Below are 14,265 nucleotides of genomic sequence, written 5' to 3' on the forward strand. Positions count from 1 at the left end.
ATGTCATCCTGAACTTACGGGAAGCGGCAAGTAAAGAACGGATAACGACACCATCATTCATTGTAAGTCAACTTTTACAAAAGAGCTGTCTCACAAGTCATTGCTTTGTACCTGCATCCAGTAGCAATGGGTAGAAAATGGTGGAATCGTCAACAAAGATACATTTTCTGAACGAAATGCTCTGGTAATTGCATTATTCCATTTCCTAGTTGAAATCATCTGTCTTAATATTTCAGAAATCGCTAAATTTATGTTGAGGAGTTAAACATACAGTGCTAAGCTCAACAGCACAGTCTACAGAGACTCGGGCTCAGTGTTTTGTTTTCATATTCACAGAGGCCTATGTTGTCTTTTTAGTTTTTTGTTTGTGCCGTTTAATGATGACTCATGCATGTAAACAGGGTTTTTAAGAAAGTAGGTTTCTGTCTTATCCAGATTACTCACCTTACCCCAGTTTCGTGCCTTCACATTAACATGCTGTTTGATACACAACGTCCGTACTGTAGTATGCTTTTTTGTTTCTCTGTCTTTCATGATGGATGTAATGGGTGTTACTTCATTTACTGTTTTCCTACATATTTTCTTCTGTATTTTCTTATTCTAGTTCCCATAATTTTACAGAGGATAAATATTAACCATATCGGTCTACTGATACTTGAGTCCAATTTGTCAGGCTCCTTGCGAACTCAAGTTATGTTGGCAGCTTTCAAGTCACTGGGCATTACTCCCTTTTGAAGTGACTGCCTTCAGAAGGATATGCTTAGTAAATGTTTAAAAATAATGACTTTTAGTTTTTTCAACACTAGTACCAAAAATCCTAGCAGTTTTATTAAACCTGAAACACATCAGACTCTTCTGTTGAGCTTAGAGATCTTTTCTACTTACATAGGTAGTCTTTTTTAAAGTAGAAGTTAGCATTTGCTAAAGCGGACATGTTTACCTTTAAAGAAAAGAGTATAATCCTTGTTTAATGTCCACACATGGACAAAGGCGTCAATGTTACTGGAAGGTAGCCCCCGCCAGCCTGAAGTCAGTAGAATAGGGTCTCCATAGCGTGTCCTGTTGTTCCGGTTCTCATACATCCAGTACCAGCTATTCCGGAAAAAGTAGGTATTGAAACGATAAACCAGATCCCCCGAGAGGCTCCTCTCTGTGTAGACCCAGTCAAACACAGTGCTGAAACTGTTCTCACAGGAACCTAACAAAACAATAAAATTATTAACTGTATTTTTTGACATAAATGGAAGAAAGCATTTACAATATTTTATGAATCAGGGTCCGTTGGGATGCTGCTTATTTAAGGATTGACACAAAAATGACAATCATTTAGAAAATCACTCAAAAGATGACATTTTCAAATGTCGTGATTCCTTTTTCTGATCCCACTTTTTGTTAACCTGAGGTGGCAGGGACAGGAAACTTAACCAAGTAGTATCAAGGGGAGAGTGGGAACTAGTTAATGGATTTACAGTAATGCTATTGGATGTGTAAGGAGGCTGCAAACCATAGGGAACACACTGACATGACCCTCACGATGCTCTGCACTCTTCTGTCGTGATAATTGGCACATTGAATTATGAGGATTCACAATGCTGACAAAAACGGAAAAGAAGGATTTCTTGGTTTTGGTGCATTGCTCAAAGAAACAAGCAGCATGTCACTTTCTCACAAACTGGTGAATCGTGCATTTCACGGAGTGCTTTCAATGGTATTTTGTTTTACATATCCCTCAACCTGGAGGAATCTTTACAAACATACAGCTGAATTATCAAAATACACAGTTCCAATAAATGCATCTTATGTTAACCAGAAACACAGATGTCTGATTTAACTATGCTGTAGAACAAAACATTGGTTTAATTATCACAAAATCTGTCCTTTATTCCAGTGTCTAACCCTCCTGCTCAGCTTGGTGGGGGGCCGCAGCAGGTCCTGGCAGGATTGGATGCAAACCCTGAAAATACCCTGAGTGGGAACAAAAGTCACAAATAAATTTTCTTTGTGATCAAGGTAACCGCGGAATATTTAACATGGCACTTCAATCTGCTCTTTCATACACTGCCCTTTCCTGAGGGTTTTCGTTTTTTCTTATTGTGCATGAGCAAGACACAACATGGCAAAAGTGGCTTCCCTTTTTAAAAAAATTCTAAGGCTTTTATTAAAAATACAATGTAGTGTGTTCATTTCAGTTATATTGTTATGTGTACAGTGTAAGTCCTATGTGCTCTTTTCATTATGCTGTTGTTTAAAGTGCATCCCGCTTGTTAGTGATGTAAAGTAACCACCCAGTTTACAAAGAGGGGTGGGGTCAGCATTGCATTGTCATAACTCTTCAGCCGCTGCAAGCACACAAACCAGCAAGTAATGTATGCATGCCTCGAGAAAATAGAACCAAGAATCTGTGATCAAATGATTATTTCTAGTTTGCTTTTGTTATTACGAGGATACCTCATAAATGCAAAAGGCATGTCTTCTTAAATTGAAACCTTTGCTGCTTCAAAGTGGACATATTTGGTAAGTTTTACAGCTTTTGTTTTATCAGGTACAGATGTGGGGTTCCATGGAGCTCCATTATAAACTGCTTAAAATAAGTATTTTTAAAATTTATAAAATAGAAGAAGAAATAACGGTGTCACATTATATTAGGCGTCCTTAATTATGCCGTACTCACCATGTAATTACCTGTATAATTACATAGTTTCTAGGTGTAATTACCTTGTACTGTAACACTTGTAAAACTAGATGGCGCTATACCAGCACTTAACCTGACACACAGACACTGACGTTTTAAAACACCAACAAGCTGTTTAATATCTTTTGCCTTCTTGTACAGTGCCCAAAGCACCTCCGCCACAATAACCAAATACACAAAATAATACTCTAATCTCTCCTCCACACCTCTCAGCAAGCTCTGTCCACTACCACCCAACTCCAGCTCGGCTTTCTGGGTTCCCATCAGTCCTTTAAATAGTCTTTCACATGGAAGCACTTTGTCCTTCCAACCACATGACTGGCAGGCACTTCCGGGTCTAATGAAGAACTGAGATTTTCTTCAGCCCGGAAGTACTTTGGGGCTTACATCCTCATGACTACCTCATACTTCTGGGCTATAAGGAAAGAATACATCCCCATGTCCTTTGATAGCTTCTCCTGGCGGCACCCAACAGGGCTGAGAAATTGAACTCCAAGTCCCAGGATGCCCTGTGGGAATCTGGGGCACCACTACACTCCAGGGGAGCTGCCATCTAGTGTCTTGGGGGAAGCAGTGTCGCCAAGTAGCTGCCTTCCCCCATTCTTCAATTCCAGGGGCATCCCGGCTCGGTTGAGTTTTTGGCCGTCCACCACACACTATAATTAAGTACTAAATTGTAGTTGTTATTCCACCATTTTTCTAAGGAGGTACAGTGGAACCTCGGTTCACAACCATAATTCGTTCCAAACCTCTGGTCGTAAACCGAATTGGTCGTGAACCGAAGCAATTTCTCCCATAGGATTGTATGTAAATACAATTAATCCGTTCCAGACCATACGAACTGTATGTAAATATATTTTTTAAAATATTTTTAAGCACAAATATAGTTAATTACACCATAGAATGCACAGTGTAATAGTAAACTAATGTAAAAACATTGAATAACACTGACAAACACCCAGGCTCCCTGCTCAGCTGCACGTACAGGCTCGCTCTCAGCTGCATGCGCTCTCTCTCTCTAGCACGCGAGCCTGCCTGCTCTCTCTCTTTCTCTCTCTCTCTCATCAGCACACGAGCCTGCCTGCTCTCTCTCTCTTTCATCAGCACACAAGCCTGCCTGCTCTCTCTCTCTCTCTCTCTCTCTCTTACATTGCAGCAGTTCAGCAGTTCACGTCTGACCGAGAACAATGCAACACGTGCGGAAATCATCAGCGCGCACAAACCGAAAGGGAAACTGGCTTGTTCATATACCGAGTGTGTGGTCGTGAACCGAGGCAAAAGTTTGGCGAACTTTTTGGTCATAAATCGAGTTGTACGTGTACCGAGGCGTTCGTGAACCGAGGTTCCACTGTATGTGTATAAATTGTGGAATAACAACTACAGTTAAGTGCACAGCATTACAACTGTATTACACAGTAAATACAAGGTAATAACACCTAGTTACTCTGTAAATATACAGTAAATTACATGGTAACTACAGCATATTTGGAACATCTAATCTAAAGTGATACCAAAATAACTTCAACTAGAAAATGCCAAACTTATCCTTTAACTCACCAAGCCTCAACTTTATCTTCTTTAGCAATTTTTTCCAGTGTTTCAATATTTTGCTCAAAATCAGTTCTTACCTAAAAATGTATTTCTTCTTGTAACACATGGAATTGTCTTCATGTCAGGAGCTGTAAGCCTGTTTCCAGCTCATGGGGCTAGTTCTATTGGTCCTGTAATATTAAAGACTTACCTGGTGGTGTATGTACACATGTGTAACCTGAACTTTCCAGTTTATCAGTGGGGCTGGAAGGCTAGAGCCCCTAATTCCTGACAGTAAAATGAGGGCCATATTTTTTTTTTTTGCATATTTGCACTTCCTGGCGCAGCTTTTCTCAGGGCTAAGTAGCACAAGCCAGCTGAAAGGTAGGAAAATTCCAGTACTCCATTCTTCATTCAAGGTAGCCACAATAATGTTAGGGGAAAAAAGAATTCAAATCAATGTCAGGAATTAACAGAGCACAAGATATTACACAGATCAGAATGAGGATGAGTGGCATTTTGATCTTCAGTTACCGCTGAGGTGGACTGCCTAATGGCACTAGACTTTACAAAGCCACCAAGGAAACATTATGTGTACCCCTGCCTCCTTGTGGAAAAGAAGTCAGCAGTATGATTGATGCCCCTGTTTCCAAGTGGTGTGGAGGCCTTGTGCAGAAAGAACAGACATGTAGAAAATAATTTTTAGTTCAATTTAATTTTAAATTTTCCCCCCCAATTGTTTGCTGCAATGGTGGTTAGTGCTGCTACCGAGGCAACCCCGGAGTCTAGTGTTCAAATCAAGTAGTGTATGCATTCTGTGTGTTCTTTTCATGTTAGTGCAATTTTTCACCTCAAAGCCACTGAAGTGTTGCCATTTCAATTTAGGCAGTTCATAGCCATTTTATGTTCTTGAGCAACAACTGCTTATGAGTCTGTCAGTTTACTTAATGTTTAAATCCATATTTTGTCACATGAGGACAATCTCAGTGGGTGTCTTAATCTGATTCCAATCAAGGCAGACCAGGCGTCAGCATCCCATTATTTGATTGATTTTTTTTGTGTGTTTGTGTCTGTGTGTGCCCATCTTTACACTTGTTAGCAAGAGAGGGACATACATTATTAGTTAGATAAGTTAACATTCAAGAAGTCTGCACACCAGAATTTTCATGAAAAAAAAAACACTGCTGCTAATGGAGGTGTAGTTTCTAGTTTTATATTTATGAATCTGTGTAACCTTGTCCTATACAAGGTTAATTTGAACTGATCTGTAATTGTGAATTAGTTGCAGACGGCTCTGTAAAGAAATGGCATATTGAAAAGACTTCATTCCACCACTGTCTTCCCTTGAACAAAATTTAATAATAATAAAATAAGCCATATATCACGAGCAGAACGAATCTGTGTGTAATGCACCTTTCTGTACAGTATGAAGCTGCTCAATAAAACTCTGTGATTGATCTAAGGAACTATTTCACAAATTGTAACAATAACAAAGCTTCAAAAAAAGCAAGGAATGTTGATGACAAAGTCATTTAGTGACCAGTGTCCATCTCTTAGGTAAAGGAAACATAATTAGACAGTGACAATACTTACATCACACTTTAAAAAAATCTATTTTGAGATATACTGCATTATATACTCTATGCTGATTATCACATGTGAGTAAGAATTTCACTGTAATCTCTATATGTGAGAGTACTGACCCAATGAACTTATGCAATCAGCAAATTAGATAGATAGATAGATAGATAGATAGATAGATAGATAGATAGATAGATAGATAGATAGATAGATAGATAGATAGATAGATAGATAGATAGATAGATAGATAGATAGATAGATAGATAGATAGATAGATAGATAGATAGATAGATACTTTATTAATCCCAGGGGGAAATTCACATATTCCAGCAGCAAAAATATTAAATTAAAGAGTAATAAAAAATGCAGATAAAAAAACAGACAATAACTTGAATAATGTTCAACGTTTACCCCCTCTGGTGGAATTGAAGAGTCGCATAGTTTGGGGGAGGAATGATCTTCTCAGTCTGTCAGTGGAGCAGGACAGTGACAGCAGTCTGTCACTGAAACTGCTCCTCTGTCTGGAGATGACACTGTTTAATGGATGTAGTGGATTCTCCATAATTGATAGGAGCCTGCTGAGTGCCCGTTGCTCTGCTACGGATGTCAGACCGTCCAGCTCTATGCCAACAATAGAGCCTGCCTTCCTCACCAGTTTGTCCAGGCGTGAGGCATCCTTCTTCTTAATGCTGCCTCCCCAGCACACCACTGCGTAGAAGAGGGCACTCGCCACAACCATCTGATAGAACATCTGCAGCATCTTACTGCAGATGTTGAAGGATGCCAGTCTTCTAAGGAAGTACAGGCGGCTCTGTCCTTTCTTAGGGCTTATTCATAATTGTGCATAATGTACACTGGTAATATGGACACATGGGTAAGGAGAACATCAGGTAAGCTGAATTATGTTTTCTATTAATTTAAACTGACTTCTGTATTTTAATACATTCTTGTTGATCATGGCACCATGTTATATGTTTGTCGGACATGCAGGTAAGAATTTCACTATACTCTGTACCTAGTGTCAGTATACAGGTGTCTATAAACAACGGAAGATGTTGTACATTGTACAAGAAGGGTATGTATTCTATTATACATAGAAAAATGCCAACTTAGAGTATAGAAAACAGCCTCAAATCTGTCTGGTAATGCTCACCACCTTTTGTTGGCTAACTAGAAAAGATGACAATACGCATGCCTTCGAGGCAACTCGGTCCCCCTCTTCAGGCAAGATGTAATGGAGATGGACATCTTGCCTGAAGAAGGGGCCTGAGTTGCCTCGAAAGCTTGCATATTGTAATCTTTCTAGTTAGCCAATAAAAGGTGTCATTTTGCTGAACTTCTCACTACATCCATAATGGCTAAAACGGTCCAACACCCTAGTGCTATAGTAATGTTCACAAATTCTTCACATATTTAATTGAAAATGCAGCAATTCTGCCATCTACTGATGAAATGACTTACAACAGAAGCACAAAAGGTTTCAGGATTTTTGCCTTTAATTAAAGGATACAAAATGATTTCTTTTGTTCACTGATTTGTTTGGTCTTGTAGTTGATGTTTTATTTCTAATATATCAAAAATTTTGTAATAGTTTGCCAAGGCTAAGTAAAAGTCACAGAGGCAGAAGAGACTGGAGAACATTCTTAAATCGATAATACATACTAGATATCCATAAACACCAGATTAAGTGTATCTGATCTTCCAGGACATAATATTTGAAACTGATTAAATAGGTAATATATTGCACAGTCCATTTAAATGTACTTAAAAAAAATGATTGAGTAGACAAAACCCATACAAAACCTTCTTGTAGGATAATAAAAAATGGAGCATTTCTTTTATAATTTCTCAGAGTTTCTCACAATGAATATATTTATATATATAGACCTCAGTATGTGCGTCTCGGGAACTGCAGGTCTGACATTGTGGTCAGCAACACAGAAGCGTATCAGGGGACTGTACTTTCTCCGGTCCTGTTCAGCCTATATACATCGGACTTCCAATACAACTCGGAGCCCTGCCACGTGCAAAAGTTCGCTGATGACACTGCTATCGTGGGCTGCATCAGGAGTGGGCAGGAGTAGAAGAATAGGAACCTCATCAAGGACTTTGTTAAATGGTGCGACTCAAACCACCTACACCTGAACACCAGCAAAATCAAGGAGCTGGTGGTGGATTTTAGGAGGTCCAGGCCCCTCATGGACCCCGTGATCATCAGAGGTGACTGTGTGCAGAGGGTGCAGACCTATAAATACCTGGGAGTGCAGCTGGACGATAAATTGGACTGGACTGCCAATACTGATTCTCTGTGCAAGAGAGGACAGAGCCGACTATACTTCCTTAGAAGGCTGGCGTCCTTCAACATCTGCAATAAGATGCTGCAGATGTTCTATCAGACGGTTGTGGCAAGCGCCCTCTTCTACGTGGTGGTGTGCTGGGGAGGCAGCATTAAGAAGAAGGACGCCTCACACCTGGACAAACTGGTGAGGAAAGCAGGCTCTATTGTAGGCATAGAGCTGGACAGTTTGACATCCGTGGCAGAGTGACGGGCGCTCAGCAGGCTCCTGTCAATAATGGAGAATCCACTGCATCCACTAAACAGTGTCATCTCCAGACAGAGGAGCAGCTTCAACGACAGACTGCTGTCATTGTCCTGCTCCATTGACAGACTGAGGAGATCGTTCCTCCCCCAAACTCTTCAGTTCCACCCGGGGGGGGTAAACGTTAACATTATTCAAAGTTATTGTCTGTTTTTACCTGCATTTTTATTACTCTTTAATTTAATATTATTTTTTGTATCAGTATGCTGCTGCTGGATTATGTGAATTTCCCCTTGGGATTAATAAAGTATCTATCTATTTCTTAATATTAGGGTCAATTAGCTATTTCAATCAAATACTGTATTAGTGACTTGAAGTTAAGGTTTGGTAGGGTAAGATCCCATGTTTAAGTTGATGCTGCCTGCTGGAGCTTATTAAGTCTTGAGTCAGGAAGTGAAGCCTTAAGAAAGGATCACTTCGTGGTTAGGATACGCTGCTAGAGAGACAAAGGGTGGCAAGAAGATGGAGTGTCACAGGCTGGTATGGTGTACATTTGGATCAGGATTTATTTTATCTTATTATAATCATCCCTATTTTGTGTGTATTTTTCTGCATCATAATATATACACTAGCTGTACTACCCATATAATATGGGTTGAAATCCAAGTTATCAATGTAGATCTTAGAGTTAATGTTTGCAGTGCACCACCTATTGGAGTGTATTTTGCAATGAGTGTACTGTAGTACTAAAATGCATTGCATTTGTCACTCCAACAGATGGCACATCACACACTGTTTAGTTAAAAATCTCAGATTTGGTACGGTGGTATATCCAGGCGAGCAGGTAGCTGCTAAGAAAGGACATTTTGATATATCAATATTTAGGGATAACCCCCCCAATAGAAAAAGTAAGTACCCCAAATTCTGAAAAAAGCTTTGACCAATTTGATGGACTTTGGTGACATTATAGAAAAAAAAACAAAATTAACCAACATGTGCATTTTTTTTCTTGATATTTGTCGATAATAAATCTTTACAGAGTGGGGTATTCTTAGGCACTGCTTCCTTTCTTTGCTTTCAGAGAAATGAGGTGTGTAGTTCATGCAGATGAAAGCAGCAAGCAGAGCAGCGCTACTAACCAAGCTGAGCCTGTAATGGCCCAGGGAAATGGGACGAGTTGGTGAGCTGCCTGAAAAATGAGATGTGAAATACTGTAGTTAAGTGAAATGCAAAGAAGACATAATTAGCAAGTAGCCTCTTTGGATACGCACAGCACTCCCTATGAAAATTCCAGTTGGATTAGATTGTTGAGTGTTCTTATATACATAAACTTAAAAGAACAGGGGTTTGGTGTTGGCTTGGTGGTAAAATACATGCAATATTGCAGTGAACTAAGGTGTTCCCTTGCAGGTCAGACTGCAATGTGCCAATAGGGTCCAGTTCGCAAAGCAGAAACTGCCCACTTCAGGCTCTATGTACAACACAAGCCAGGAACGACTGCAGGCCTTGGTCAGTTTAAATGCTTGTACAGCTCACTAAGGGTCCCTCCATGAACAGAACACAGAGGAGATGGACACTGTAGTTCACAATATTTGGTTTCACCTGTTCTTATCTGCACAGTGCCTAAAACATTGAGTTTATTCTTTGGGCATTGTTAATGTGCACCCTGTAAACATCAATGCTGTATGTACAATAATAATTTAAAGGAGAACACAAATCAGTGTATACTGCTTTTGAACCAAATTCTCCAAAACTTTCTAACAGAACAAGATTACAGATCAAAGCATTAAATTCAAATCTGATGGAAGCTCCCACTTTACAGGATCTGCTACAAGGTGAAATTGCATTTATTCCCAAAATTCCATTATTTACTAATTACCTGTTTGAATTAAAAGAATACTCTTTCTTCTAAAATGATGTTTTGCAGTGACCATCAACTAAACTAACTAGAAAAGCAAGAAATGATCTACGGTAGGAATGTTTTACTCATGTGCAATTATATGTAGCATGTTCCAGCAGACCCCCGTGACCCTGTAGTTAGGATTCAGCGGGTTGGAAAATGGATGGATGGATGGATGTTCAAGAGTAAGGAACGCCAGTAAGCTAACACCTTTAGCCCCTAGGGGGGACAAACTGCAACAACAAATATTATGTGCATATGGAAAAGTATTCAGTTATTTGCATTGTACTTCTAATATATCTGGTTAAACCTCAGAACTATAATCAAGGTCCATTGTCTTAGGAAATTTCCAGGGCAAAGCACAGTAACAAAGCTAGATAAGACATATGGTTGGAGAAAAATCCTGTAGCTTCTATGGATGACATTGCAGACCCCTGATCTAAGCTGTGCAGTTAAACAGTTTGAAAGCAATGTTGGCTTCAGTTATTGTAAATACATACATTTTAGGCCCACATAATTCAATTCAAGACCCCATGTGCCAGTTCAGGGATGAGTGACTATATTAGCAACACTGAGCTCAAAGCAGGAAGTAGGCCTGAACAAGGTTGCCAGTCCATTGTCGGTTACACATATGCACACACCCACACTCCTTTCACACTTAAGGTCGATTTAGAATGAACTATCTGCCTAATATTCACATCGTTGGAGATATGGGAGGAAAGGTCAGCTTCACAATGGCAAAGACCATGGTTGTGATTTGAACCCAGGATGCTGGATCTATGATAGAGCAACACTGATCAGTTCTACAGTGCTTGTTAACAATATGCTACTGATACGTTCATAAGTAAGAGGGGATACATTAATCTGAAACATAGCCCCTAAGTACCACTAGCCAAAGACAGCAGGGACATGAGCACTGGGATTGTTTTTGGTTTGCAGGGGACCACCTGTAAAAATTGAGGTGCACGTGGTGGTAACAGATCCAGAAGATAAAACCAGTACTTTCTCACTGCATGAAGTACTCCTATGTAATTAACAGTTGTAATATTCAGCACGGTGGCACAGTAGTAGCGCTGCTGCCTCGCAGTTAGGAGACCCGGGTTTGCTTCCCAGGTCCTCCCTGCATGGAGTTTGCATGTTCTCCCCGTGTCTGTGTGGGTTTCCTCCGGGTGCTCATGTTTCCTCCCACAGTCCAAAGACATGCAGGTTAGGTGCACTGGCGATTCTAAATTGTCCCTAGTGTGTGCTTGGTGTGTGTGTGTGTGTGCCCTGCAGTGGGCTGGCACCCTGCCCAGGGTTTGTTTCCTGTGTTGGCTGGGATTAGCTCCAGTAGACCCCTGTGACCCTGTAGGTAGGATATAGCGGGTTGGATAATAGATGGATATTCAACGCTGGATTTTTATCCTCGCACTGACTCTTCCCCATTCCACATACTTTTAAACTTAAGAAGTGTCAATCAGCATTATCTGGAATATGAAAGTTGTCCATACACAAATATGTTTAAGACTGGATTTTGACTTTGCTTCTGTGCAAGATGGATGCCAGTGGGCTCAGTGTTATGTTATTTTAATAAATACAGAGTTCCCTGGAAGACTACTTTCTCTTTGGGAGGTGATTCCTTTTGTATGAGTACATGTTTAACCTATTTCTGGATATTAGTAATATCTTCTAAAGTATGACATGTACAATGCTTACATTTCGTTAAGTTTCAGAACTTTATAGTTTGAATTACCACGTCGTCACCAGTGGTATCAGTATGTGAATCCTGACTCTACTCAGGAACTGGTATTAACATCAGAATCCAAATCTTGATTATATTCAGGAATCTTTAAACTCATTTTCTGTTAGTTAGTAAGTCAGTCAGTCAGTCATTTTCCAATCCGCTATATCCTAAAACAGGGTCACGGGGGTCTGCTGGAGCCAATCCCAGCCAGCACAGGACGCAAGGCAGGAAAAAACCCCGGGCAGAGCACCAGCCCACCACAGGGCACACACACCCACACACTAGAGACAATTTAGGATCACCAATGCACCTAACCTGCATGTCTTTGGACTGTGGGAGGAAACCGGAGTACCCGGAGGAAACCCACGCAGACACGGGGAGAACATGCAAACTCCAATTATTTTCTGATTCTGGTCTTTTATTTTCTCTGGATGTTTTACTTTAGAAGTTGTTTTAATTGTTTTTATTATGTATACTGTATGTATATGTTGATTCAGAGTGTAACCAATTGTAAACTGAATAGTTTTTAAAAGTTTTTGCAAGGACTCCTAATTTGGTACATTTCCAAACCAGTGTGCTGCTGCCCGTGTGAGATTACTTCTTGATAAAATGATCACACAAGATCAACAGGAGGAAGAAATGGAGCCATATTTCAGCTGTAGCAGGAGGTGATACTGGTATTTAGCAGAGCAGCAGAAAGACTCAAGTTCTCGTCTGAAGGTACAATTTTATTTCTGAGCAAGCCTATCCATGTTGTTTTTTGTTAAATACAGTGATGTGGATAGCCTTCGTAGAAACATATGCTCAACATTTATGTGATTTATTGTTCAGACACTATACCTCATTCCCAAGATATTATCACACGGAGTTAATATACACTTGATATTTTGATTTATTTTTCTTTACACAGATGAATTTGATGCATGTGGGTGTCTAGTGTGCTTAGTGAATGCACCCAAGCTCTGACTTTCTAGGATTTGGTTTATTATGTGAGCATGAATATTGCATGAAAAGTGTGTGTGTGTATAACAAATGATGAATTTGGCACCCAAGTTAAAATATCAGAATCACACCTTAACAATAGTGGTCTATGTATTAATGATAATGATTATGTATTGATGGTTTTTTTCATTTTGATGTTTGTCGCCTGTTCTAATCTTATCATCTTAGAGATATAAATAGTACTGTTAGAGATGTATATAACAGTGTTTGAATAGAGTGTTACACATCTCCTTCATGGGTATGGTCTCCAAGTAAGTGTGTATTTTGATATGGTTGATGGTTTAGTCTAAATACTCAAACATGACACATGTCTATCTTCAATCTCGAGCACCTACCATAGATTTGCTGAATCGCTTTCCTGTCCATCCAGTCAAGCTCCAAGTTTGTGTCCTCGGGGATATAATTGGCCTGCATCACTGACCCTGGCCTGTTGATATGGGAAAGTCCAAGGACATGGCCAATTTCATGGACTGCTACCTGTATAACACAGAGTTAGAACTGCAATTTAAAGCCAACACCACAAGCTTTTTAACAACTTCAAACAGGAAACTGATGACTTGTTCACATTCAAGAGCTTAGCGGCTTTTTCAGATTTTTTTTACTAAATGTTAAGAAATGTTTTAATAATAAAACACATTTAAGGTTTTTGACTTAGCCATTATTTTTAAGTTTTTCTTGACCCCAAAATTTGCATCCATTTGGTTAATATACTATGTACAATTAGCAAATTAATGTTTATCTAGGGCGGCATGGTGGCTGCTGCCTCGCAGTTAGGAGACCTGGGTTCGCTTCCCGGGTCCTCCCGGCGTGGAGTTTGCATGTTCTACCCGTGTCTGCATGGGTTTCCTCCCACAGTCCAAAGACATGCAGGTTAGGTTGGATTGGTGATTCTAAATTGGCCTTGGTGTGTGTGTGTCCTGCGGTGGGTTGGCACCCTGCCCGGGATTGGTTCCTGCCTTGTGCCCTGTGTTGGCTGCAATTGGCTCCATTAGACCCCCGTGACCCTGTGTTTGGATTCAGCAGGTTGGAAAGTGGATGGATGGATGTTTATCTATGTTCTTGAATAGATGGTGGTATGCACACAGCAGTAAAGAATATAACTGGCAAGTTTGATTGTGTTGCCTGTTAAATGAAACAAAATTATATACTTTAATATATTGTTGTTTACCATGTAATATTTTGCACGTTTGTCTGGTTGGCAAGTAAAAAGTTCACTATACTCTGTCCACATGACAATACCAGCTACTGCTAGATCAGGTTCACATATTACTGACTCCACCAGCGTAGTAGTGAAACA

General features: G+C 40.0%; 1 protein-coding gene across 1 annotated transcript in view; it reads right to left on the minus strand.

Annotated features, from left to right (window-relative positions):
* Positions 1 to 14,265, minus strand: part of LOC114652745 (matrix metalloproteinase-21-like) — a 47,289-nt gene that overhangs the window by 10,053 nt on the left and 22,971 nt on the right. Inside the window, exons 4-5 of the mRNA XM_028803062.2 lie at positions 13,304 to 13,445; positions 941 to 1,198 (exon numbers count right to left, since the gene is read on the minus strand). Coding sequence (XP_028658895.2) covers positions 941 to 1,198; positions 13,304 to 13,445 — 400 coding nt within the window. The remainder of the gene's footprint in view (positions 1 to 940; positions 1,199 to 13,303; positions 13,446 to 14,265) is intronic.

This window comes from Erpetoichthys calabaricus, chromosome 5 (genome assembly GCF_900747795.2).
Source record: "Erpetoichthys calabaricus chromosome 5, fErpCal1.3, whole genome shotgun sequence".
Taxonomy (NCBI): domain Eukaryota; kingdom Metazoa; phylum Chordata; class Cladistia; order Polypteriformes; family Polypteridae; genus Erpetoichthys; species Erpetoichthys calabaricus.